Here is a 25,191-nt window from a genome sequence, read left to right on the forward strand (position 1 = left end):
GACATACCCTGGAAAAGTTCTGCTCATTGCAAGCCTTGGTCCGAAATGCCTCTTTTGTCAGTGTGTGCTTATAGAAGAGAACACAGGATCTGACCAACACACATATTTTTCGAGTAGGTGGGAAACACATTAAGAACATATTTCTGGGACCAAGTCCCTGACAGTTTTTGTTTTGACTTCCTTTCTATCATTTATCGCTATACTCATGTTACAGAGGGTGTGAGTTGACAAACTGCAGTCTTTGGTGTTGCTTGTCTTTTATTCTTTTCTCCAGCTTTTGCAGACTAACTAGATACTCAGTCTGACTGATTTCCTGGTTAAAAAAAGCCCCTTCCTCATCCCACAAATGTAGCTACTACCTGGAAAGACCTCCAATAATACTGCTTCCATTCAGCTTGTTAATACGAAGAAAATAATCTCCGCCTGGATTGGCTGGACTTGCTTCCTGCAATTATGAGGGAGGAAACCAGGGTGAGAGATCACAACTTGCTAAATTTAGCTTTGTGGACAAGCCAAAGCTCATGCCAGTATCTACCAAGATAAAGAGTGTTTGTTTTTATGCATTTATATACATTAAAACGTGAATAACTGAATACAGTATATGTAAAGGCGCTTATTTGAGCTTGAAGTCTACAGTTTTATTCAAAAGGTTAGAAACCTCTAGGAGAAGCTGGTTACTCCAGCATTTCTTGCTCAAGGGGCAGGGTACCAAGTGTACCTGTGACTTTCAAACAATGAGTCAGATAAACACCTAATGGATTTTAAAATTATATTAATCTTATATCTCTTTGGCATTAACTTGCTGCAACTTCATTTCTTAATAATAGATACTGCATCAAGCTTGACTTTTTTAACTTGATGGATAGAGATCATTAAGTGTGCGTGCATTTGGAAAAAACACTGTGAGCTGATTTGTATCAAATTGAAAAACACATTTTTGGAATTACCATTAGCCAAAAGTCACTTACACACAGACTTCTCTGAGGACTCCGACTTAGACGTTCTGAATAGACAGGGCTGCCTTCATACTGTGAATCTAAGTGGACTAACAAGGAGAACACAAACACATGCATGCTGTGTTGGCTATCACCGCCAGAGAGGCTGACACACTGAAACACTTGAAGCTGGAGTCTGCGGTAGACCACAGAGAGCTGCCATGCCAGGCACCCTCACTTGACATACCATCTTTATCATGTAAGCGTAAGAATGGGTATTACTCCTGCCAGAGGCAGCTATGCAAAGCGAGAACTAACCGGTGGTTTACTCACTCTATTAATCCTTAATACTGCTCCAGCTGTTTCTTAATGAGCATCTCTGTCCTGTGGAGGTTTGGATTTTAGGATACCAGCCAACATCACAGGACATTAGATGGCATGTCACCATCCCCTCACTCTGGGATGCTGAGGTAAATGTCAGGTGATGTCAGAGCCATCAGCTCCATCTTACTGTGTGGTGGCAAACTTATGATTGCAAAAGAAACTTAACAGAGGCAGTGTAGATATCTGCACATAGTATCTAACAAATGATTGCAGCTGTCAGGAAGTGAAACCTTTCTCTGTGGATGACCAAAGGTATAATTGTATCACATGACCTCCATCTGCAGCTAAACTGAACCAGATTTTTGATTCAACAAGAGTATTAGAAAAAGCCGCAAGTGGAGATGAAAACGGTGACATCTGACAAAAATCACTAAAAGAGGAAAAATTGAACAAAAGTTGATACATTCACCAATGTATTATAGTTATACTGTATACAGTACTCGAGTTGAGGGGGGATGAGGGGGGATGGCATCCCCCCTGAAATAAAAACAGTCCAAATCATCCCCCCCTGTAAAACTGCCATCCCCCTTTCCATCCCTTATGTCGTTTCATCAATGAATGTGGTTTTACTGCTATTTCAACATTTAGAGTCATTACCAGAAAAATTACACCAGAAAAATAACTTATTTGACTATTTTTACCTGTTTCAAGTAAATTTTCACTTGAAATAAGTAGAAAAATCTGCCAGTGGGACAAGATTTATCTTCTCATTACAAGCAAAAAAATCTTGTTCCACTGGCAGATTTTTGTACTTATTTCAAGTGAAAATCTACTCTAAACAGGTGAAAATTGTTGTTTTTTCCAGTGATGAGTCTTGTTTAAAGTGTAATGAGATTTTTTTACTAAAATGAGACATTTTAACTAGAAATAAGACAAATATTCTTGTTAAGATTTTGAATTTTTGCAGTGATCCATTTTACTTATCCTGTGAAGGACAGAGGCATATTGATAAGTTCAGAAAACTGTTTTTTATTGTTGTGTTTTGATGTATTTGATGTAAGCCCAGTGGATATTTAAAGCTTACAGAAGGCTGCATTTAACTGCTGCTATGTCATTCCTGCAGTATTTCTGCAGGTGTTTTGGTCACTGCTATTATTTGTAATATATTATATTATTTGTAATCAGCACAAATTATCTGTCCCCATATGATAAAATCCACCATCCCCTCTGATTTTTTTTTACAACTCGAGTACTGACTGTATAACTAAAAAACAAAAAAAAATTAAGGCAAAGTTTTTCCACATCCGGATAAAAGTTAGGTCTCTAAGAGTGGGGGGGGCTAGGACTCAAATTTTCTTTAATTAAAATATTTCCGTTGATCAAATCAATCCCTTTCAATGACACTCACAAGATTTTTGTTCAGGTCTGACATGATGATCTGACTAATGATCAAATGACTAATTGTCATCATCATCATCATCAGTAACACAGCGTGGAATCCCGATGAACCCCCACCCCGATCCCCATCAACTGAATTGTAGAGAGAAGAGCAGCAGGAAAAACAAACTCCGGACCCCTCCGAGGCTGGAGGAGGACCATCAGCCACAGGAGAGCTGCTGCTGCTGCTCCTCAATCCGCTCAAATCTTCTTACCTCTCCTCTACAAAGCTGCTCAGAGACGTCCCAGCCCGTTGCGATACCAACTCCTCCGTTGTTTCTTTCATTTGCGCCCGTCGCGACAGAGTTTTCCAAGTGAAGTCCGCACCTCTGCTCATAATCCGGAGTAGTGGCTCCCACCCGCGAACAGCTCCCACCCCTGACGCCTCGGAGAAGTGCACGGGAACAAATTCGCCTCATGCTAAAGTTCAAGACTGAAAACTCAACACGCCTTAATTGTTTGAGTGAAAATAATAGGACCGAAAATGTTTGTCCTGTCCCTATGGAGATGTACATTTCCATTCTACTGCAGGTTACATGCCTGAGACGGCTCGTGCTCGTGCCTGCCTTGCTCTTGAAGCTTTTCTGAACAATTACTGACACTACTATAGATTTACAAGCCACATGCACGTCTTGTCTGTGCAGGCTTCCTCTCACCAACATACCAGGAATTTACTACACGCAAGACATAGTTTATGTTTGATACTCCAGTTTAGTCAAATAAATAAGAATCTATTCAAGTGAACCAATTACAATTTGGAAGAAAAAAAATGATGGAAGAACTCAGCTTTTTGAAGTATATATCCAAATAAGTTTTGTTTATTGAGAAAATTCCACCAAAACCCACAGTCATCATGGTACAAAGTCCTGAAGAAGATTGCAGCATAAACATTTTCAGAGTGGAGGGTTAAGAAAATATGGTTCAACTTGGGGGAGCTGGGGGTGCACGTTTTAATGCCAGGAATACAATTTCACATGGCTATTACTCATATAAAGTACAGTCACTACGAAAAACAAGATCAACTGAACCACCACTTGATGTCTCGAATCGTTGTTTAACCTTTTCAAATGTACACTCAAATGCCTGAACATTGAAAAAGCAAGTGCACAATGTAATTTGAACATTTCCATATACATTATTAAAGGGGGCATATTACAAAAAATGCATTTTTGTGCTTGAAAGCATATATTTGAGTGTCTGAAGGGACCGCCAAGTAAAAAACATTAAGATTACACAATCCCTTCATTTAAGGCCACCATAAATATAAAAATATGTCGGTTCAGTTTGCAGGATACCGTGACGTCACAGACCCAAATTAGAGTGGAGTTATGCAGCTTCTACAGCTTTAAATCCACTCAATTTCACCTCTCGCTGCATTTTCTGTATTTCTGACATTGGTAGCAAGCTGTTGCACCAAATGTCTTAAACCAGCTCCAAGGAAACAAACTGAAAAGAAAAAAAAGTACCAAATTTCTGACATTTTGACCAACATTTCATTGAGGCCTCAGGAAGTCAGATAAAATGTCTCATTTAACAGGTGGTTAATCATTTATCAGGAACAATTAAATGCCACATGATCTTAACATTTTTGAGTTTATTTCCATTACATGTTGACCACGAGATCCCTGCTTACAAATAAATATTTTTTCTTCTTTAAATTAAATAATCCAGATTTGCAAACCTTGCTCTGGCTTTCGTAGAGCTTTACACATCAAAATATTTTATGATGATCTGTGACCCTCCGAAGGGCTCAGTAGGTCACTGCAGTAAACTCTTTTCTGTGCCGAACACAAATGCCTCATCAAGAGCTCAACATGCCTCTATTACAATTAAATCAACCCAGTTCCCAAACATGCTTATTCAAAATCTACAAATACTAACAGTGCATTGAAATGTACTCATATTAGCATATTCAGCTACAAGAAAAAAAAAAGTTATGAAATCAGTAACGAGAACAGCAAATTGACAAAATATTAGAAGAAATTTAAAGCTACAGTGGAATGTTTGATCAACCGTTATTACACAACAACGCTTAAACCAGTAAACCAGATCATTTAGATCTTAATATGCTTTACATCTGATAAACTCCTGTAAACAGGCTTTGTTGTCCTACGTTGGTTAAAAGTGACAATCGCAGATCAGATGTTGACAGTGTGGGCATGTTTCTTGCACAAAGCCTTGTCTTTTTTGGAGAAGAATGCCTGGCCTTCCAGAGTTGCAGAGCAGACCTGTGAAAGGAGACAAACATGGACAGAGAAGTATTGTTACTCACATGGTACCGGCCGAAATTTACCAATATGTTCCAGAGTGAAATTGTCTTCTGGACCTACCGCACACACAAAACAGGTGTCATGCCAGGTGAACCCCAGGGCCTCCAGGAACTTATCCCCCGCCTCGATGGGGAAGTCGCAGCCATGGCAGTTGGTCCCAAACAGGGAGTAGTAGTCTGCGTTATTAGTGCGTTGACAAAACGTTAGCCAGTTTGCACACATGGCTTTCTTAACAATACTCTTTGTGCTGCTGGCTACTTCCTCCTGTACCTTTTTCACAGTATGGCTGTCCATCCTCCATGTGAAACGTGTTGCCCCTGATTGGCTGCTGGCAGGAAGCGCAGACGAAGCAGGACACGTGCCAGCTCTGTTTCAGGGCATTCATGACTTCCTGCAGAGAAAAGTTTAAAAATACAAACATTGAACATTTTTTCCAAGCTATTATTACATGTCTTTGTTCTTCTATAGATGCATGTTTTCAAATAATTTGAAAAGGGTACAAAAATAAAAGACGCAATAGCTTATCTTCCTTGTTATGTTTTACATTATATTTCCACATAACAGCCGTGCATCGGTGACTGCATCACTTTAGTATTGCCAGTCTCACAGAAGCTGCTTCTGACCTACTACAACTGCAGCTATAAATAAACGTATGTTAGATATATGCAGTAGAAACAAAAATGTATAATGGTTTTTCTAAAGTTAGCCACAGCTTCTATATGACTTAATGCTAACATAATTACAGTAAGATCTCTTTTTTTTTCCACACATTCCAGGTCTTGCTCAAACACATTCCATATCAGGACATAGGGAACTAAAAATAGATAACATAATAGCTTGGTGGATGTAAACTCAAAAAGCATTTAGAACAGACAGACAGAAGGCAGAGAATAAAATGTTCTCATGATTTTAAACGTACCCCGAGAACCTTCTGGTTGCAGCGGGCACAGGTGGGAGCAAAGAACTGCTCGTAGCAACGCACACAATACACCTGGTCCTTCTCCTCCACAAATCCACACTCGGTCAGGGAGGAGTGGCAGTGAGCACAGTTGAATTCCTCAGGGTGCCATGACATGCCCATGGCCACAAGGAAAGGACCCCTTTGAGAGCAAGCGAGAGACAATATTATTCAAGCATGAAGCTTTAAGCAAAAGTTCTGCTTCAAATTCAATCTTTCAATCTTAATTTCTATAGTGCTTTTCACAGATAAAATCACAAAGTGCTTTACAGTAAAATGCGGAGTAAACTAAAATGAAATTAGTTAAAACACAGAGGCTAAGATGGATGTAAAAAATGACAATAGGTCAAAATTCAACTAAAAGCTTGTTTAAATACAAACATCTTTTTTTTTTTTTTAAGTCAACACTATTGGCCAGATGCAGAACAGGAGGTAGAGCATTCCACAGTCGAGGGGAAATAGATTGGAAAGCGTGATCTCCTCTAGTTTTAAAATATGTTCAGATAAAAGCAGAGCCGCCTGGGAGATTTGCGAAGCCCTGTGCGAAATGGCTGGGGGGGCCCTCGCGAAATTTTTGGGTTTTTCGGGTCGGATCGGGTGTCTATATGCGCAATTTTAACTCTCCAATTAGCAAAATACTGGATACCTTCCCCTGCTTCATCATCATTTGGCTTGCCTCGACGCGGGGCCCCGCGGCTGCTTGAGACCCGGTCAGATTGGTCAGTGATTTTTGTAACAAATTTATCAAACAAGCCTTTCAGAGAGGTTTAAAAACTCATCCATTTTCTTTAGTTTTTTTCTTTTTTCATCCCCTGATGGAAATTTCCTGAATCTGTCTCGTTCTCTCGACATTGTGTGACAGTTTGTTCCACACTCCACCCGTCTGGATCAGAGCAGCTTGTGTCTGCGCTTGGTCTGATCAGTTGTATTGAACAACAGACACGCGCATCATTACACATATATTTATTGATATGCACAGACTAGTACACATTTAGGTCTGTAATGGAACGTGACTGTTGATATTTATAATGGAAAAAACGAAAAAAAAAACGAAAAAAAAAAAACGCCCATAGCGCGAGGCCCCCTGGGGCGCGAGGCCCCGTGCGGTCGCACGGGTCGCACACCCCTTGCGGCGGCTCTGGATAAAAGGTTCTGATCTGAAGACTGAAGTGAACGAACTGAGGAATAAGGGGTAAAAGATCACAAATGTATTTTGGGGCTTGGTCATGAAAAGCTGTAAAAGTCAGGAGAAAAATGTTCAAAATCAATGCGTTGCTTGACTGGCAACCAGTGCAGAGAGGATCATGTTGGGGTAATGTGATGCCATCTATGAGCACCAGTTAAAAGTCTGGCTGCTGCGTTCTGCACAATCTGCAGATGGTTTAAGGAGCGCTTGTTAAAACAAGTAAAAAGAGAGTTAGAATAGTCAAGTCTTTAAGAAATAAAAGAATTTAAAATGATGTCCGATCTCTGAATCAGTGCATGAAACAATATTCTTTCGTTTTGAAATGTTCCTCAGATAATGAAAGCAATTTTTGTTGAATTCTCTTGTATGTCTCTCTAAGGACAGTGATGAGTCGAACAACACCCCCAGGTTTCTGATGCTTGACTGGACTGAAGAGATCCGGGATCCCAGGTGTAATCAGGGAATTGTGTAATCAGTGAAGTGTGTTCAAGTGCTCCAAAGTCCTTTGAATGCAGTTGTTCTGTTGTACCTGATGACGTTGTTGCACTTGCAGCACATTGGCGTGCGTGTACCAGCTGGGATGTGCTCAGCCCGCTGCACCAGAGAGTTGAGGTCCTCGGGATGTGGCTGTGGAGTGGGGCGGTCCGGACCTTTTGAAGCAGGATTGGCAACTTTGCCAAATGAAGGGGTTGGACCAACCTTAGGAAGACCTGAAGCAATACAATTATGAATTAATAGTGTCCAAAGCAAGAGACCAAAGTAAAAAATAAAAGCAGAACACAATATTTATGATTTTCTTCCACTGCTCTTTAATTAGTGATTTCCAAAACAGAATACACCAGGGTGTTTATAGTTTTTGAGCATGCCAGCTCAATGACAAGTTAGATAGATAGATGGATACTTTATTAATCCCGAAAGGAATTTTTTTTATCATAACTATGAGAACGACACATAGTTTTACATTACAATGTCACCAGGTGACAGTGAACGTTGAGCAGATGTATAAAACAAATCAATGAGTGGATGTGTCATAATTTTCAATGTGGACCAAAAGAAGAGTGTTTAAGATTCACCACACAGCTTCAGTTATTACAGCTAGAAATCACTGATAAGACTCGAAATCTGGGTGTAGTCAGGGACTCAGACCTGAACCTTCAGAGACACATTAAGACAATTAACCTTACGTAAAAGGGTTGACTTATTAGCTTTGTCTTTTATATTGAAAGTCCAAAGAGTAACTTCAACATACAAAAGTGCTCCTGCTTTCAGTGCTCAGATGACTTTTTAAATGGGTGCTGACAGTTATTAGTTTATTGAAAGAATAAATAAAGTGATGAATAAAAAGGTTGTGTAGCGGATTCCCCTTAATCAGCCTCCTTGGAGACCTGCTTGTCTACATGACTCAAGTGCTTGTTAATCTGAAATATAACAGCCAAAAGAGAACTGTGGTGTCCTTGGCTGCTGTCATTCCCATTTCTGAAAAAAAAACAAAAAAAAAAAAAAAACAAGTGGGGGCAAAAAGAGCATATGTTCCCCTAAAAGTACTCACTTTTATCTTCTACTCATGTTGCTACAACTGACCCGACTAATGTTTATCAGCAAATATTTGCATTTACCAGCTCAAGGTCTCGTATCAGGGATGGCTTTAATTCATGAGCAGATTTCATACAAACTAAAATCCCTGATTCTTAATTCAACAAAACTTGGCTCAGGGAACCCTGGAGAAAGCTTATAATTTCAGCTCGTTAAGATAATACCTCTAATCTTTATAGAGCCCATAATCTTAAGCAATTTACAGTCAGATATTGAAACTTCCTATAAATATTACAGCTTAGATGTAGTGATATAGAGCAGTGGTTCTCAAATGGGGGTACGCGTACCCCTGGGGGTACGTGAAGGCACTCCAGGGGGTACGTGAGATTTTTAAATATTTAAAAAGTAGCATCCATGCAAAAATCCTTTAAAAATAAATATTTCATAAATAATTGAGGAAAATATAAGTCTAAATTCATAAAATTAATTCTATCTTCAGGAGTAGGCTATTCAACTTATTATCCTAAAACCGCAGAGTATCCCCCACACCAGGATTGTTCCACCTAACCTGTCAAATGCCACCTGGCTTCACCTGTCAATCACTTGGACCAACGATGGAGTCGTGGTTGAAGCGTAGCAGCAATATTTTTATGTTTAATAAATCAGTTACTGATGGCACAGTGCTCTGTTTTAGGTCTTTTTTTTTACAACCAAAAGTGCTTTGCGCTGGTTAGGGGGTACTTGGCTGAAAAAGATATTTCACAGGGGGTACATCACTGAAAAAAAGGTTGAGGACCACTGATATAGAGGAATGAAGCTGCCCTCTGTTGGCTAAAAGATGTAACAGCCCATTGAAAACTGGGCACTCCACGTTGAGCGAGAAGAACCATCATTTAAGAGGAATTTGAAGAAAGAAAAAAAAACTGTACCTGAGAGACCTCCAGGGGGGAAGGATGCTTTGTTCTGTGCTGCAGGGCTCTTAAATGTTGAAGCAGGAACAACATTGCCATTTCTGGGCGCTGCGGCACTTTTGGAATATGTTTTGGCTGCAGATGATGTGTGGATGGTGGGGGTGGTTTTGACAACCGGCTCACTGGGGAATTGATACAAACTTAATATAAATCTAAACGTCACTACATACAAAAACAATCGCACATATACACATTAAACTGTACAGCTGCATAAATTGCTCCCTGCTACTGTGCTATAAATAGTGGAATCTTGCAGTAGTAGTGTGCAAGTAATTAGACTAAACCTTAAATATAAGTTGGTTATTGTGAGCTGGTCAGCCCCAGCTTGGTTCTTTCAATGAAAACCAAAAAAAAAGAACTTTATTTAATATATGTCAAACCTTGGCATAGGGATATACACTGCCACCCATTTCCTCATGTGGTTTCAGAGATAATGACCAAAGGAAACATTTGCTGGTGGTTATGCCATAAAAACCGGTGCTTATTAAACATAACTGCTTTCATTCTCCTGAAACTCTGGGACATGATGACACAGCAATGATATGATTTCCTCTGGCAGTACAAAGTGGAAACAGAGTTGCAGTGTATGTCAGAGGAAAATTAGGACATTAGTCTTTCTAGTGTATTTACTTATAAGTGTTCCTTCAATGCTAGGACCACCACATATACACAGGTTTATCTAAAATCTCACTTCATTTCAAAATATAGTCAGAAGTTTCCAACCAATAATCAAATGCACACCTGCTCAGCAAAACTGCGATGGACACTTTGTTTTATTTTAATCAAACTTATAAAGAAAAGAAATAGACCATCCTGAAGGATGGTTTTAAGAAATGCTGGAGAAAGTAGAAGTGATTCATATTAAATGATGCAGGTTTCTGAACAGTACTAAGTGGGTATTTTTAACCTCTTTTCTTCACATGCCAGGTTTGCTTTTTTCCTTACCAGACAAGAAGTAAAGGAGATTGAGAAATGAGCAAAATGCAGAAAAGAAGTTTATTGTGGCAGAATGATGAAAAGCTGACAAACAAAACAGCTTTAGTTAGTGTAGAAAAGGAAGGGAAAATACAGATATACTTAGAATATTTAAGAAAACAAGTATAGAGGAAAGCTAAGGCTCAGATTTATACAACGTGTCTCTGAAAGGCAAAAATATGCACTACAAAAAAACAATGCACTAAATATCTAATTGTATACACTTTTGCTTTCAAACATGCAGCTCATTTACAAAAGAAAAATACTCAGACATCGCCAAAATAAAATGTACCTTACAACAATGTGAGTCACGGGGGTTTGTTTCAAGCAAAGTTGCCCACGTTAAAGTAATAAATCCACTGCTATTCTACACGTTTAACACTCGTGCTGAAACATCGTGATGCCAGTCTCTCAGCTGGTTGTACTTGTGTCCTATTACTTCTGGGTCCAACTTGCTCACTCTGATTTGTCCCATAAGGAAGGATTAAAGAAACAAGAAAGACATAGGGAAAAGGTAAATGATTAAAAGACAGGAAGAGCAAAGTAAAAGTCAACAGGAGAAGAAACACAGAAATGAAAGTCTTAACTTGCAGCAACCAGTTTGGTTTTTTTGGATCGAACCAGCTTCAAACTGAAAACAGCAGCAGCAATGACAGCCTCTGCTGACTCTATAACTGCCTCTAACCTGCCATCTTCCATCCTCAAATTAGGTTTGATAGTCTGGGAGCACTCAGGAAATCAGAGTTTAATTCCAAATCCTATGCCTCTAGACATGTTTAAATTAATATTTGAGGACAGGCGCTGAATGTGGAACCCTACGATTGAGAAATAGTCATAACGTTACATTACTCGAACACTTGTATTACTACCTGCAGGCACAAAATTAAATTATATTATTAAAAAACCACCAAGCACTCACCTCTTTCCACTGTTCTCAAGATTTTGCTCTGAAACAAAAGAAGGAGCGACATAAATATAACAATTCAGCTACAATTGGATCTTGTGTTTCAGCTTCAAAGGGCTCATACATTAAGAGGAAAACATGAAAGAGTGTAATCTCTGCAAGAAAATTATGACAAGACATCTAGGTCTGTTCCCTGAGAGGTCAAAGTTGAATAAACATGGGGAAGATTAACGTCACACTGACAAACGGAGGCAAACATATACTGCAAATGTTATTTTGCATCTAAACAGATTAAATCTTAAGAGATAAAAGGGAAAGCCAGAATAGGAGTGTGCACATAAAGCTGTAAAATGTCTCTAAAAGATTTAATGGAAACATGAAATGTTAGGTGTAGCTGAGTTTAAATAGTCATATTGTCAAAGAGACAAAAATACAAAGGCAGTGCTAAGGAATGCCGCATTGTGAATAGTTCAGAACGTTATGTAATGGTGGAGGTGGCTGTGAACAGGAAGGGCAGCAGATCCAGGCTAGGTGATTTAAGTTTTGCAAAGTGAAAAGTATGAGGGGTTTTAACAGTGCTCAGGAACACTTCAATCCCATTAAAAAAAAAAAAAAAATTATATATATATATATATATATATATATATATATATATATATATATATATATATATATATATATATATATATATATATATACACACACACATATATATAAAAAGCTTAGCACACACCATTTTCCGTGCCAGTCATCTGAGCCAGGATACGAAAGGAGCGAGACTGTGAGGTTCCGGTTCGCGGGTGCCAGTCCTCCGTGTCCTCAATCAGACGCTTCTTGCTGGAATCGCTCAGAGGGGATGCACTATTCTCAGGCTCCACGGCGGGTTTCCTGTAGAGACATAGCAACCATGAAATGGTAAACTTCTGTGTTTTAAAACAGGCATTGAGGAGATCTTCACTACACAAAATCACCTTCAAAACAGTTACGAATAATTATTGAGGTCAACAGTGTAAAATAAAAATAAAAGGATTTGGTCGAAACAGACTAACGCGTCCAAAACAAGTCCAAGTAATACGTATAAAAGCAACCAACACATAAAGTGTGCAAAACGCATAAATTACGAAACAAGTGTTCTGCATTTAGTGCACATCAATCAAAAGTGCAGCTCATGAATACAAGTTTTACAATATGACCTAGCAGCTATTACATTTACAATTACCTCCTAGGTCTCACTGGAAGCGGAGTTCTGCAAGTGAGCAACAAGAATATCGAAAGTAGAAAAACACAAAGTACATTCAAATTAGCCTGGTAAAAGCAATATTAAATTTGCAGATTTGATTAAATCAGCTGCTATTGTTATTGTTAATGTTATTATGCATTGCACCACAAGGGGGGAGTAATGCTCTTCCAATATAAAAAAAAGGGGCTTACTTTCTTCCAAAAGTAATTTGACAGTGGTGCAGGATACATATATTTAGAAATATTTAGAGTGTGCAAATGGTCTGCTTACTGTCCACGCACATTCACAAACTGTTCGTTTATTGGCACAAACTCAAGCATGTATAACCAGCATGACTGTGCAAGAATGTTTATGTGCATGATCAAAGAACAAAAAAGGCACAACTCGGCCTATTCTTAGCCAAAGTAGAATATAGTGGCATTGACTTGACTGGCCTTGAATTAACACACTGACAGTACTAGCAGATAAGCCAAACAGATGCAGAGCTGGGTGGCCTTGCAGGAAAGAGTGTGAGTGTGCTGACGGGCCTGGAAGAACTGGGCATAAAAACACAACACTGCCTAGTGCAGTGGCAGCACCTGAGAGGACGAATGAACTATGAGCTGAGCCCAGGTGTTCTCTGGTGGGTCACGCACCGATTCCTAACAGTTTCTTTCTTTCTTTCTCTTGTGAGTTGATGAGCAGGAATGCAAGGTTTGTAAGGGTTAACTCAAAAGAGATGAAGCATGCCTCTGGTAATCACAAACTCGAGAGATGTGGAGGCTATAATCACATATCACATGATTAGATGGCTACTGAAGCAGCCATGTTATCATTCATGGCACTAACTTGATTTTTGTGTCTTCATCCTCCTGTGGGTAAAGAACATGGACATATGGAGACGTATTGAAATCAAGATGGAGAATGCACATAGAGGAAACCAGTATAGAGGAAAAATATAGTCCAACCCCCACTTTCTTAAGAGAAAACAACAGAAACCAATGAATGGAAAGCATGCAGGTCAGGACACAAAAACACACACACACATGCTGAGGCCAGTACACTCTACCTACAGAAGCTGGCGCTTCAAGGAATAAGAGAAAAGATAGATTAAGAAAGTAAGAAAGTAAAAGTAGTCTCAACTTATTGAGAACTGTTAATTACCACATTTTTCCTCACTTTTTGACATTTCCTACAAGCTTTGTGGACAATTGTATGAGGTCCCTAGAAGCACAGGCCTGGAAGGGTGAGGGATATTAGAAACAAATGTTACCCCCCAGAGTGCCGTTTGGGCAGATTACAGATAGATGGGCATCTTTTAGAAGTTATCAAGATTGCGCTCCCTATGCAGTTGCCCTGAACAAGATTTAAACAAGATGTAAAGTGAGCCTCTTATTTATTTTGTGTGCAGCTGAGTGAAATTATAGATGACGCTGGGCTGTGCCACTGTTTACTTTTTCAAATGAGATACATATTTTGAGGTGAGGTGTAATGGGCCATGAGGTAAAGGGAAGATCAGAACGGGATATTCAAATTTTTTGTTATTGCGTTCTGTCAGAGCAACTGCACCGCAAAAAATGTCTGCCAATCTGCAGCCTCTGTCAACTGCAACTTCTGAGCCTGCAGAAAAAAGAAAATTTGCCACATCTGGGTTTGGATGAGTGATACCTACCCATTGATATGCTCTGACAGTCCCTGACTCTCCAAAAGACCTCGCCTCTGTCCCATAGCCACTTCACAAGCATTGGCGTTGGAGTATAGCTGGATAGGTGTGTTATAGACGGAAGACTGTGGGACGTTAGAATTGGAAGAGGGGGCTGTCACTCTGGCTGGAGACGAGGAGTTAGATGAGGAGGAAGAGGCAGACGGTGAGGTGAAAGCAGAGCGACCGGGGCTGGTTTTGGGGACTGAATTTACTGGAGCCGAATCTGGGGTGACGCTGGACTTCAGCGGAAATGGAGGCTGCGGGGGCTGAGAGGGGGCAGCCGGTGTAAACGCCGATGACTCGGAGGGGATGGAGGCAACTTTGGAAGAAGCTGGGGAAGAAGAGGTGACCACCCCACCGCTGCCCCCTCCAAACGGCCGAGCTGTCTTGTTGTATGCAGGAGTGGGCTGACTTAGTGGCTTGGTGTATGCGGTGCTCGGCGCGGGGTGAGTGATTGGCACAGGCTTAATGATCTCTTGAGGTGCATCCTGGATGAGGGTGAAGACAAACAACATGCACAGACAGCAAATCCACAACAAGAAAAAAAAAACTCGTGCGTGTACACCAGCATTCTAACAAGCACAATGCATTCATACAAAAAACAAGTAGTATTTTCACTCTGCTGAATGAATGAAAGCTTTAGCAGTGAATTCAAAACGGAGGTGTGTTACAACCAAAAACGTAATAACGGGCAATAACGTAATAACTGCCAATAATGTAATAATTTTGGCCATTTCAAATGTAATAAAGCCAATAGTGTAATAATGTGCCAATAATGTAATAAAACTTTTGAGGAAATAACGTAATAACTTTTTGCCAATAATGTAATAAGGCATCACATTATGAAAGGTTTTTTTTAATACCAGGCCAATAACGTAATAACCAGCCAATAATGTAATGCCTTATTACATTATCGGCAAAAAGTTATTACGTTATTGGCTCAAAAGTTTTATTACATTATTGGCACATTATTACACTATTGGCTTTATTACATTTGAAATGGCCAAAATTATTACATTATTGGCAGTTATTACGTTATTGCCCGTTATTACGTTTTTGGCCGTTTTTGGTTGTAACAAGGTGCTCTAAAATGGTGCAAGATCAGACACGTCAAGCCTGCTAGCGTTCTGACATATCAGAAAGACAAAATGTGCATGCTCGAAGCATCTTTAAAAATAAATAAATGGAGTTCAGCTGAACTTGAAATACAGGAATGTTTTTGTTCATACCTTGTGCACTTCATCGGTAGCGATGGTCGGAGGTCTGTGAAAACAGAGAGAGGGCTATATAATCACATATCAGACAAGAGCTTTATATATTTAGCTTGAAGATCAAACTTCAGTTTGAAATCCGGGTTGAATTAGCGTTCAACAACAGCTGTATGTTTCTCAGCCAAATGCTGTTTTCTTTTAGCTGTGTGTGGTTTAAAAGGTCCTGCTTAGGCTTCTGGTTTAGATGGGATTAATCAAGAACAGTCGAACACAACGCAAATGTATAAATGAGTTCAGAACCACCAACTTTAAATACTTCAGATTCCCAAAGATGACTAAAGCTTTAACCTATTTGTTGTAACTTATATGGAATTCATTTATGTAATGTTTGTTCGACTTTGAATCAAGTTGGAACACATCAAAATGTGGACTATTTCATATCAAACTTGTGACAATATCACTGCTCTACTGCATAAAGGTCACAGTGCAACTCCTTTATTTCAGTAATCCAATCCAGAAAAAAGGTCAAAATCAGGCACAATTTCAAAACAAACTTCCCGGAAATCCTATTAGTATCCTTCTGCCTGTGGGAGTGAGCAGGTCAGACAGATTCACCAAACTGCCCTAATGTTAAAATGACAGATCTAGGTCTATGTGATAATGGATCATAATCAATAAATAACAAAAACATCATCAAGTTACAAGTGCGGGATTAGTTATCTCAAGCGACATTCAGGTTCAAGAAACACCACGGTGCATTTTAAAGCATGCATCCATGTCGATAATGGCAGAGTGCGGATGAATCTGATTTACACTTATGAACAAAGCAGCTGTCACACTTGTAACTCCTATACGACAAAAGAAAAGCCTGTTTATCTGTTCTTTATCATCTTATTATTGAGATATAAAAAGTAAAGAAAATGCAATGAATCTTTTCTTTTTTGTTTTTTTGTTTCAATGCTGTAGTGAACAGTTTGCTAAAGATTTTTGACATGTTTAAAAAAAACATTGGTGTATTGATCATTTTTGAAAGCATATCACATTTACAATCCTCCTTATAGTATCTTACAAAAATAAATCCTTGTCAAGTAAGGATTTGCTGGAGAAGCATAAAATTAAAATGCAAGAAGAGGACAATGTGTCCTGTATGTGGAGCAGACATAAAGGTAATGTGTCCCTCACAACTCTTAAAAACAAACTAGAATAAAAGTAAAAAAACAGACGTTGAGTGAGAACACCAGGTTCCGGACTAGGCACAAGGGTATGTCCCTCGGCTCCCTTCCCGTCTCTGCCGTCTGCCGTATCAGGAAAAACAGTCAACAAACTCACACATTTCCTCTCTGACAGAGACGAAGAGGAATAACTGAGCCTAAAACCAGGTTGTTAAAAAGCCCCGCTCTGCAACCAGATGCTGATGTCATCTGTGACCATGCCTCCATTTACAGTTTTCCACCTAACAGCTAATATTCAGTCCGCTTATTTTCCAATGACCTACCCTCATGTATTATTGTAATTGCTTATGGAGAGACACCTAGCAGTGCCAGGGAAAACAGGGAGAGGTCTAAAGATCAGACGAGCAGGGCCCGAGTCAAACAGAGCCCAGTCTATAATGAGACAGTATGCATCTACTATCAGTGTCCCCGACTGGGGCAGCTGGGCGGATTCCCCCTTCCGTCTATCTTTTCCCAAAGCAAACTGAACAAACACTTGCCAGGGTGGTCCCCTGAACATCTGCTCAGCTTCGGCTCGCCGCAGTCCTGCTCTCCGTGTAGCCGGTTCTACTTTTGTTCTGTTAAATCACTCATGATATTCACTCATTTTTATATCTTTTGTTGAAGTACGGAGGTCAATCCTGATGTAAATAGATAATGTCATGTTGTCAACTCATATGTCTTACTGTATGAGGGGTTTTATAGTATTTGAAAAAAAAAAAAACCGTAATTTTGTTGTAAATTACACACTTCTGAAAAAGCAAAATAAATTAATCATTAAAGCAAACAAAGAGAGGACGGACATACACACACACACACACGCACGCACGCGCACGCACACGTTGACTTTCAAGGCCTGAGGAGACACTGCATGAGAAACCATCATGCCACCATGATTAATATAGCCACATGAGCTCGGGAGTACCTCGGAAAATAGTTGTCACTCAACGCAGTCCGGCATTGCATCCAGAAATGCTGCCTGGAACTGCATTACGTAAGGAGGAAGCCATATATCAGCTCAGAACAAAAGCACTTGCCAGGTTCTCTGGGCAAAAGCTCAGCTCAGGTGGGCTGGAAGACAGTTGACACGTGTGCTGTGGTCAGATGAGTCCACGTTTCGCTTTCTTTTTAGGCTGAGTTCAGTGTATCGGAGAAAACAAAATACCTTCCAGGCTGCGATTAGCAAAAAGTACAAAAATCCAGCTTCAGTGATGACATGACGCATATGTGGGTAACTTGCTTAGGTGAGAAGGTACGATTAATGCAGAGGTGGATACTAGAACGCTGGAGAGGAAGAAGTTTCCATCGAGGCGACCCTTTGATCCGCAGAGGTTTGTGGTTATTCAGGCGGGAAAATGCCAGACCTCATTCTACACAAGTTAGAACAGAGTGTCTTCACAGACGCGGTGTGTGTTAACTGCATTGGCCTGTATGCGGTCCAGATTTGTCTTCTAGTGAGAATGTAGGGTGCATCGTGAAGAGAAAATACAGACATTGATGACCACAGACTGCTGAGTATCTGAAACCTTATATTCAGCGAGAGTGGACACGGATCCCACTTGCAAAACTATTTTAAATGTGTTATTGGCATCAAATTCCAGATTTGTTTGAATTTTCTAAATACAATGTAGCTCATCAGTACAGAGACTTTACTGATATTTTCCTTTGTACTTGTCCCTTTTAAGTAAAAAAAAGATTCAAATAATTCAATATTATATTAATATTTTCATCTTCAATGAGAAAAATGGATCTGGTTACTCTGTTTTTGACTGATTTTATAAGCAACAGTGCCAACAGATGTGAAACAAACTGCCTCTAGACACCATAGGATAAGCGTAAAAGCAACCAGAGGAACAAAACATGCAACATAGGTGGAGGTCTAACCAGAATAGTACGAATAAAAAACATCCAAAATGGCATGCAGTGGAGTAAGAACGTTTATAAATAAATGTTGTTCTGTTTTTGACCAAACTGTTAAACACTCTGTAGCCTTTTTGGCTCTTGTATAAGTCATCATATAAAATCCACACCGTTGCAGTCGGGTTGGTACTTTCTGTACCGGCGGACATGGATGTGAATGGAAACGGGAACCAGATCCAAATTGTGGGAGAACATTTTCACATCGTTACAAAGAAACTTGTACTTGAGTATTTTAATGTTAAGCCAGTTTCTTATTCAGATTCATTATATTTCAAAGGTTTTGTACTTTATATTCAATTACATTTAAGTGTCAGCAGCGTTACAGCATGTATCAAAACCATCTAATAAAATACACACGCACACACACACACACACACACACACTAATAGAAATTGTATAAAGTTTGTCAAATTCAAATTAAATTGTATCCAATGTTAAATGAACTCAACACAAAAAAAAGCATCTAAAGTTGCCTTGCCTGGCAAGTATTTAAGGGTGTGTCAGACTATCATAGATTGCAGGAATCCTTCCCTTGATGATGAAATGGCTCAGTTAGAACACGTCTGCTGCTTCCTGCCTAACCACTCAGGATCCTGACTTTATTAGATAATATGTTCATATATCTACAAGTTTGTGGTCTATGCTCCATATTTATACACTACTGACTTCAAGAAAATGAAACAAAAATTGTGATAGATGAATAAATATTGGATCAGCAGAAGATTTTGAAGCAAAAATGCACAGTCCGCTTTCCGTCAATAAAGACTTCCCTGTGTACCCACCCTGTCAGAGACACACTATAAGAGAATTAGGAGGTTAAGAGGAGGAACAAACCTGGGGGTGAAGCACACTGACGCATTTCCACGCTGGCTCTGTCTCTTTCAGGGCCAAGAGAAACAGTCTGGCATATGGCATTTGACTGAATGATGGAGAGGTGAACAGAGACAGCTTGTGCTCCAACCATCTTACATATGGGAGAAAAAAGTGCTTACATGCAAATAGCATTTCATTTTTCCAACACTCATTTCAGCCACAGTTTTAGAGGCAAAATACAAAAGATTGTGGAAAAGTTCTATAGAAACATGTTTATGTGATCCGCAATAACCCTGTGGCTGCCAGCAGCTGTCTCTGTCTTTTTTCTTTATAATCCCCTTGTTATTGCTGCCTTAATCCCTGGCTACAGTTTCTGTACTCTAAATAAATGTAAGCAGATGTCATAAGATATCTGGAGGATATGCGGAGGATCAGTTTATGTCATACACGTTATGAGTGTCATGCACAGGTTACAGTATTCCAAGACTGAACTCTTACATTAACGCGTGTGAAACCTTTAAGGGATGTGAGAAGACCGTCAAATGCAGTCTGATTCCTCAGATTTAACACTACATCAATAAAATAAATAAAACTAGAAAACAAACACTAAATCGTGGGGAAAAAAATCAATATTAAACTCCAGAAGAGGGAAATGGCATTAGTTATAGGGAAGAAGAAAAAGGAAAAAAAAAGTTTCCTCATGTTATTTTGTTTCCTATGATATTCTGCAAAAGATATGGCCTCTCTGAAGAGGGAATTGTGGATGCCAATAAGGGCGTGCAGCGACATTTCACTGGAAAAAGTCAGTGCAGCACTTCTCAAAGCAAGGTTAAAGATTTACAGCTGTGACAGAAACAAGCCGTGCTACACTAGAGTAAATGCTTATCAACGTACTTGCATGACCTGCTGCTACTGCTGACAGTTGCAGAGACACAACATCAACATGTTTATTGCCCTGCATGTACGCTTGGCGTTTGTGTGCACTCATCCACATCAGCAGTCACGTGTTACATTGACAGAAGGGATCCATGCCATTAATTCTCATGTCCCTCTCTCTGAACAACACATCTCCTCATTGTGAGCATGATAAGCATGGTGCGTGGTCACCTTGGAGATAACAGAAGATGTTAATTGCAGGAGGCAAATAAGATATTCAGATTTGTATTCAAATGCTTGAAGTTGTCCGGGACACAGGTTGAAGAAGAGAGCAAGTAGGGTAATGTGAGGATATCGCTGAGGTTAAATCAAACCAACCACAACAGAATAAACTACCCTTAGTTTATAACTCTCTATTGCAGGTCCAAGCGATGTAAAAAGCCCCCCAGGTTTGATTATTTTTCTTCTGACCACCACACCACTTCTGGTTAAAAGCAGCCAGGAGTCAGCAGGGGCTCCGAGCTGAATTGGATTGTCCTGTCCTTCACCCCGTTTCACCATATCTTGTTGGGTGTAAAGTGGCTGTGGCTATATACAAGCCTGTCTGCTGATTGAATCCAGTCTAGCAGTTGAAGGTTTAGATTTAGTGGAATAAATCTGAAGTTATGCAATACATGAATATATAAATATACAAAAGGAGAAATTCTAACTACTTAATGCAGTTATATTTCATTACCACTAATTAACTAGTAATTGTGAGCTAATGAAACAAAATAGTCAAGAACAAATAATCTGTACATCAGCCAGGATTATTAATGCAGCAGACAGGTACTTACAACTTTCCAAATGCCTCATAGAAAAATGAATAAATAAAAAATAAAAAAAAATAAAAAAAATCTGAACGTGGTTGCACCATATGGCTAACTGTGTGGGTTATCGTTGAGGTTTTGGAACCAGAGGCGAGCAGCCACAACTTCTCATGCATGGTGCTTTACTGCACTGCACTCCATGTTTCAATGTCAATAAATAAACATCAATTATCATAGTTTCCTAAGAGTGCTTCCCGCAGCCTACTGGGGACTTTTAGCTGCACAGCAACAACATTTCCATTATATTAGAACAAAAAGCATAACATTAGCTGAAAATGTCAGCTCATAGCAACAGAGTTAACATTGTTTTTTTTTTCTTTTTTTCTCAAAAAGGAGGCTCCAAGAGAGGAACTTTAAAGAAACAAGTTCTGCTCTGAGTAAATCGGGGAGTAATATCTTATCTACACATATGTGCAAAGTTATAATATGAATCCTAATCAAATACACTGAATCCGACAGTCAAGCAGCCAGGTTAAATCTCATTACTTCACTCTTCCTAGTTCTGATCTAGTCACAATCATAAAACTGCAACACCATTTGGCTTTGCTCAGGTTGCTCTGAACACCAAATAGGCAGAATTTCACATCTACCCTCCCTGTCATAAGCCACATGACAGCACTGCTAATTCAAACTCCATGTTATCTGCCCCTGATGTTCTGCATATCAGAACAACAGGATGGGCACTTCCAGGGTTCATTTCCTCTCTAAATGAAAGCATTTTGTTCTTACCTGGAAACAGGAAAAAGGAACTGCAGTGAATGTTAAACAAAAACAAGACAGAACCTACCAAGTCAACTATATCCATTATTAACAGTTTTCATTTTCATGTTATGCCCAATAATTAAAATTAGAAATAAGCAATGAAGCTGGTGTTATCCTTTCCAGAGGGTTATCTCTTGGAATGGATGGTTCAAGTTTTAATAAACACTCCTCTTTTTGTTTTTTACATTTTGATAGATAAATACATGTTTACACACCGTTATAGGAATTTAAACTATGGCAAAATGACAATGGACAAACTTCTGCTCACAATAATCGCCTCTCATCATTCTTGTCATGTTATGACAACAGCACTTTTCTCAGTGACCAGAAAAACCATAAATCAAGTGGATGTAAAAAAGGGGTGTCTACTTTGAAAGAGAGTTGCAATTTTAAAATCTGATATTTCCAATCGCAAATAGTACCACGGACGCTGTATAACCTTTATATACTCTATGTGTTCCAAAGAAGATATATGAAGTGAAAGAATTCACAAACCAGTCTCTAAAATTGAAGCCATAAACCAAGCAGCCTGCAATCATGTGTCATTTGGAACATGAAGACTTTTGTTGTTTGGTTGGTGATTTTAGATGTAGTTTACATGTACTATGAGACCAGAATGTCTGATGTTTCATAGTGCATCCATTACCCACAAAAGACTATACACAGCTGTGGGACTGGACTATTTTCAGATGGTTTTCCCACGATTAAAGTGCACAGACTCCTTTCTCCTTTGATGTGGTGATGGAATGACAGGACGAGTGAACCAGACTTTGAGTTTTGCCGTCAACATGTTTTATAGCTTGAACAGTATGCGTGCTTTGGCTCCATTTGTCTTTGACTGACACAAAAGCTACTCTTCAACGGTCTAAAATATGGTTACCTTAACTGTTCACTTAAGGATTTGAATCTACAACATTTGTGTTTTTTTATTTGACTATTTTGTTTACTTAAGTGTTGCACTCCCACCTGAAGGTCACTGAGATGATCCCATGCCCTACAGTTGTCCTTGAGCAGGACAACTGTAGGCACCAGTATCCCAGCCACTCATGGTTTGGGTCCTAAGGCCGAATAAACGCTGAAAGTTGCGTCAGAAAGAAGCCTGACCAGCCGTACTCGTTCACCTGATGAAAATTCTCTCTTGCCAAATGGGTCTAGTACTCCTTTGATTCGCAACCATTTCCACCAGAACAGAACATGCCAAATCAATCGCAGCGGGGCAGGCACGAGGTTTAAGAAAAATATTCATACAAGAGTGTTCGAGAGCCACTATTCAAAACTTTATGATGGCTGACAAGGCAAGTGTGCACATGTAAAATCTATGACAAATCAATATGTGGAAGAGGATGATCCTATGTGGCAATCCCCAGAGAGAAAATCCAGAATAAGCTGCTTTGCTTGAGTAGGTAACCACCGGATTAGTTCCGTTATTTTTGTGTATAACCATCTTTTAAAAATCAATTTCATTAATTCTGTGTGATTTTGGTTTTAAACTTTTCTCGTGCAGTGAATAATTGTGCCACGTCCAACATATTCTGTTGTTTTTTTCACATATTTTCAGTTCAAGTTGTAAGCATTAAAACTTTTTTTCTGGCCATTTTCAAACTGACAGCTTCTTTATTCAAAAATATAGTCTGATCTCCGTTTGCTATCATTTTAATAATTCAATACACACCAGGGACACTTGGGGTTTAATAACTTCAGGGGCCTCTGATTATTATACATCTGCCTAAAGACCGGAACAGAAGAGCAGCACGAAGAGATGCAAAGCTCAATGTCTTCTGCAGACCCATATGTTACACCAGCAACATGTGGTAACGATTAGTTTAGGAACTTCTCTGTAATAACCTAACATCAAGATGAAGTGATTCATTTCTTCTCTATTTAGTGTACACCATTCATACACAACAATGCAGTGTTAAAAATATTCATTTAGGGCTTCACTCTCTGAGGAAATGTTGTCATTTGATCTAGCAGGAATGCGTCAAACTCTGCAACACAGTTTCACTTGGATTTAAAGCAACTGTGAAGTTTACTTGCATTAAAGGGATAAATAAAGTTTAAAATGCAATACTACACTGAGATTATTGCCGTTGCTTTGCATCAAAATCCACTTTCTTAAATGTGTATCATTATAAATCTGATGGCTTGCTATTACAGCTAGTTTACTGTTGTCAGAAACATTTTCTGCTAAGATTTATGCCACTGTGCAAGAAACAATTTTACTCCTGTCTTTATATTATATCCTAACTCCCTACAAGATCTCAGGGGCATTAGTAACGAACAGTTTTAAATTAGCAGAACATGACCACCTCATTTTCAGATTATGTAAATTCTAATTCAATATAACACTAATAATATAACAAGGGGCTTAAGCTCCCTGTTGCTGTTTAAATGTCATAATTTAGGACATGTCCGTGTTCTTTCCCAATTTCCTCGTGTTTTCTTGTTGTTTTGACTTATTGGTCATCTGTCCAACTATGATCCCACTAGCACCGACCACCTCAGACTTCTGACTTTGCCTGCAAATAAAAACCAACCCCCTTAACAACCCTAACTTACACGGATCTAAGGTCCAAATAATGATTTGGCTCAGTGGGTGTCTCTCTCATACACTCTCGTACACAAAGAAATATGTGAGAATAATCAATTCCAATGGTGCCTTAAAAAGCAACACGAGGACCTGGGCAGTATATAGTTGCATGCATTTCTCTAATATCGGTAAATTGTACTTTTTGTGTGAGTGTGTGCTTGACATGAATGTATAAGACTTTTACCTCTGCAGAGTGAGACTGAGTTGGTCCATGCAGGCTTTAATCTTGTTCTGGGCCTCAAGATGATTCATGCTTTCTGTAGAAATGCCATTAATAGACAGGATGATGTCGCCGACACTCATCTTGGCTCTGGCTGCCTTGCCTCCCTCTGTCAGCTGCAATAACAGAAATAAATTAGAAAGTGTGCTCGCCATGCTTGTTTTTCATTTTGATTTATTTATTATATAATATTGTACACTTGAAACCTCAGTGTTTCAGTTTCAACTTAGTTTTTTTTCCAAATAAGAGAAACGCATTTAACAAATGTGGCGTTTTGTTAATGTATTTCTTGTAATCACCAA

General features: G+C 39.2%; 2 protein-coding genes across 5 annotated transcripts in view; both read right to left on the reverse strand.

Annotated features, from left to right (window-relative positions):
• bmpr1bb (bone morphogenetic protein receptor, type IBb) overlaps positions 1-3,032 on the reverse strand; it is a 58,870-nt gene extending 55,838 nt beyond the window's left edge. The window contains exon 1 of the mRNA XM_061734161.1: positions 2,912-3,032. The gene's annotated coding sequence lies outside the window, so the exon portion shown is untranslated. The remainder of the gene's footprint in view (positions 1-2,911) is intronic.
• A 1,243-nt stretch (positions 3,033-4,275) lies between these two features.
• The window catches only part of pdlim5b (PDZ and LIM domain 5b), a 36,127-nt gene continuing 15,211 nt past the window's right edge, over positions 4,276-25,191 (reverse strand). The window contains exons 3-14 of one of the 4 annotated variants that reach the window (XM_061734164.1): positions 24,854-25,005; positions 15,647-15,680; positions 13,562-13,584; positions 12,713-12,739; positions 12,227-12,381; positions 11,509-11,536; positions 9,573-9,736; positions 7,640-7,820; positions 5,886-6,066; positions 5,237-5,357; positions 5,027-5,142; positions 4,276-4,924 (exon numbers count right to left, since the gene is read on the reverse strand). In XM_061734164.1, coding sequence (XP_061590148.1) covers positions 4,835-4,924; positions 5,027-5,142; positions 5,237-5,357; positions 5,886-6,066; positions 7,640-7,820; positions 9,573-9,736; positions 11,509-11,536; positions 12,227-12,381; positions 12,713-12,739; positions 13,562-13,584; positions 15,647-15,680; positions 24,854-25,005 — 1,272 coding nt within the window. In that variant the 3' untranslated portion in view covers positions 4,276-4,834. Of the gene's footprint in view, positions 4,925-5,026; positions 5,143-5,236; positions 5,358-5,885; positions 6,067-7,639; positions 7,821-9,572; positions 9,737-11,508; positions 11,537-12,226; positions 12,382-12,712; positions 12,740-13,561; positions 13,585-14,384; positions 14,906-15,646; positions 15,681-24,853; positions 25,006-25,191 lie in introns of all 4 variants that reach the window. The other 3 variants (XM_061734165.1, XM_061734163.1, XM_061734162.1) reach the window with 3 other exon arrangements.

Source organism: Cololabis saira, chromosome 11 (assembly GCF_033807715.1).
Source record: "Cololabis saira isolate AMF1-May2022 chromosome 11, fColSai1.1, whole genome shotgun sequence".
NCBI classification, from domain to species: Eukaryota; Metazoa; Chordata; class Actinopteri; order Beloniformes; family Belonidae; genus Cololabis; species Cololabis saira.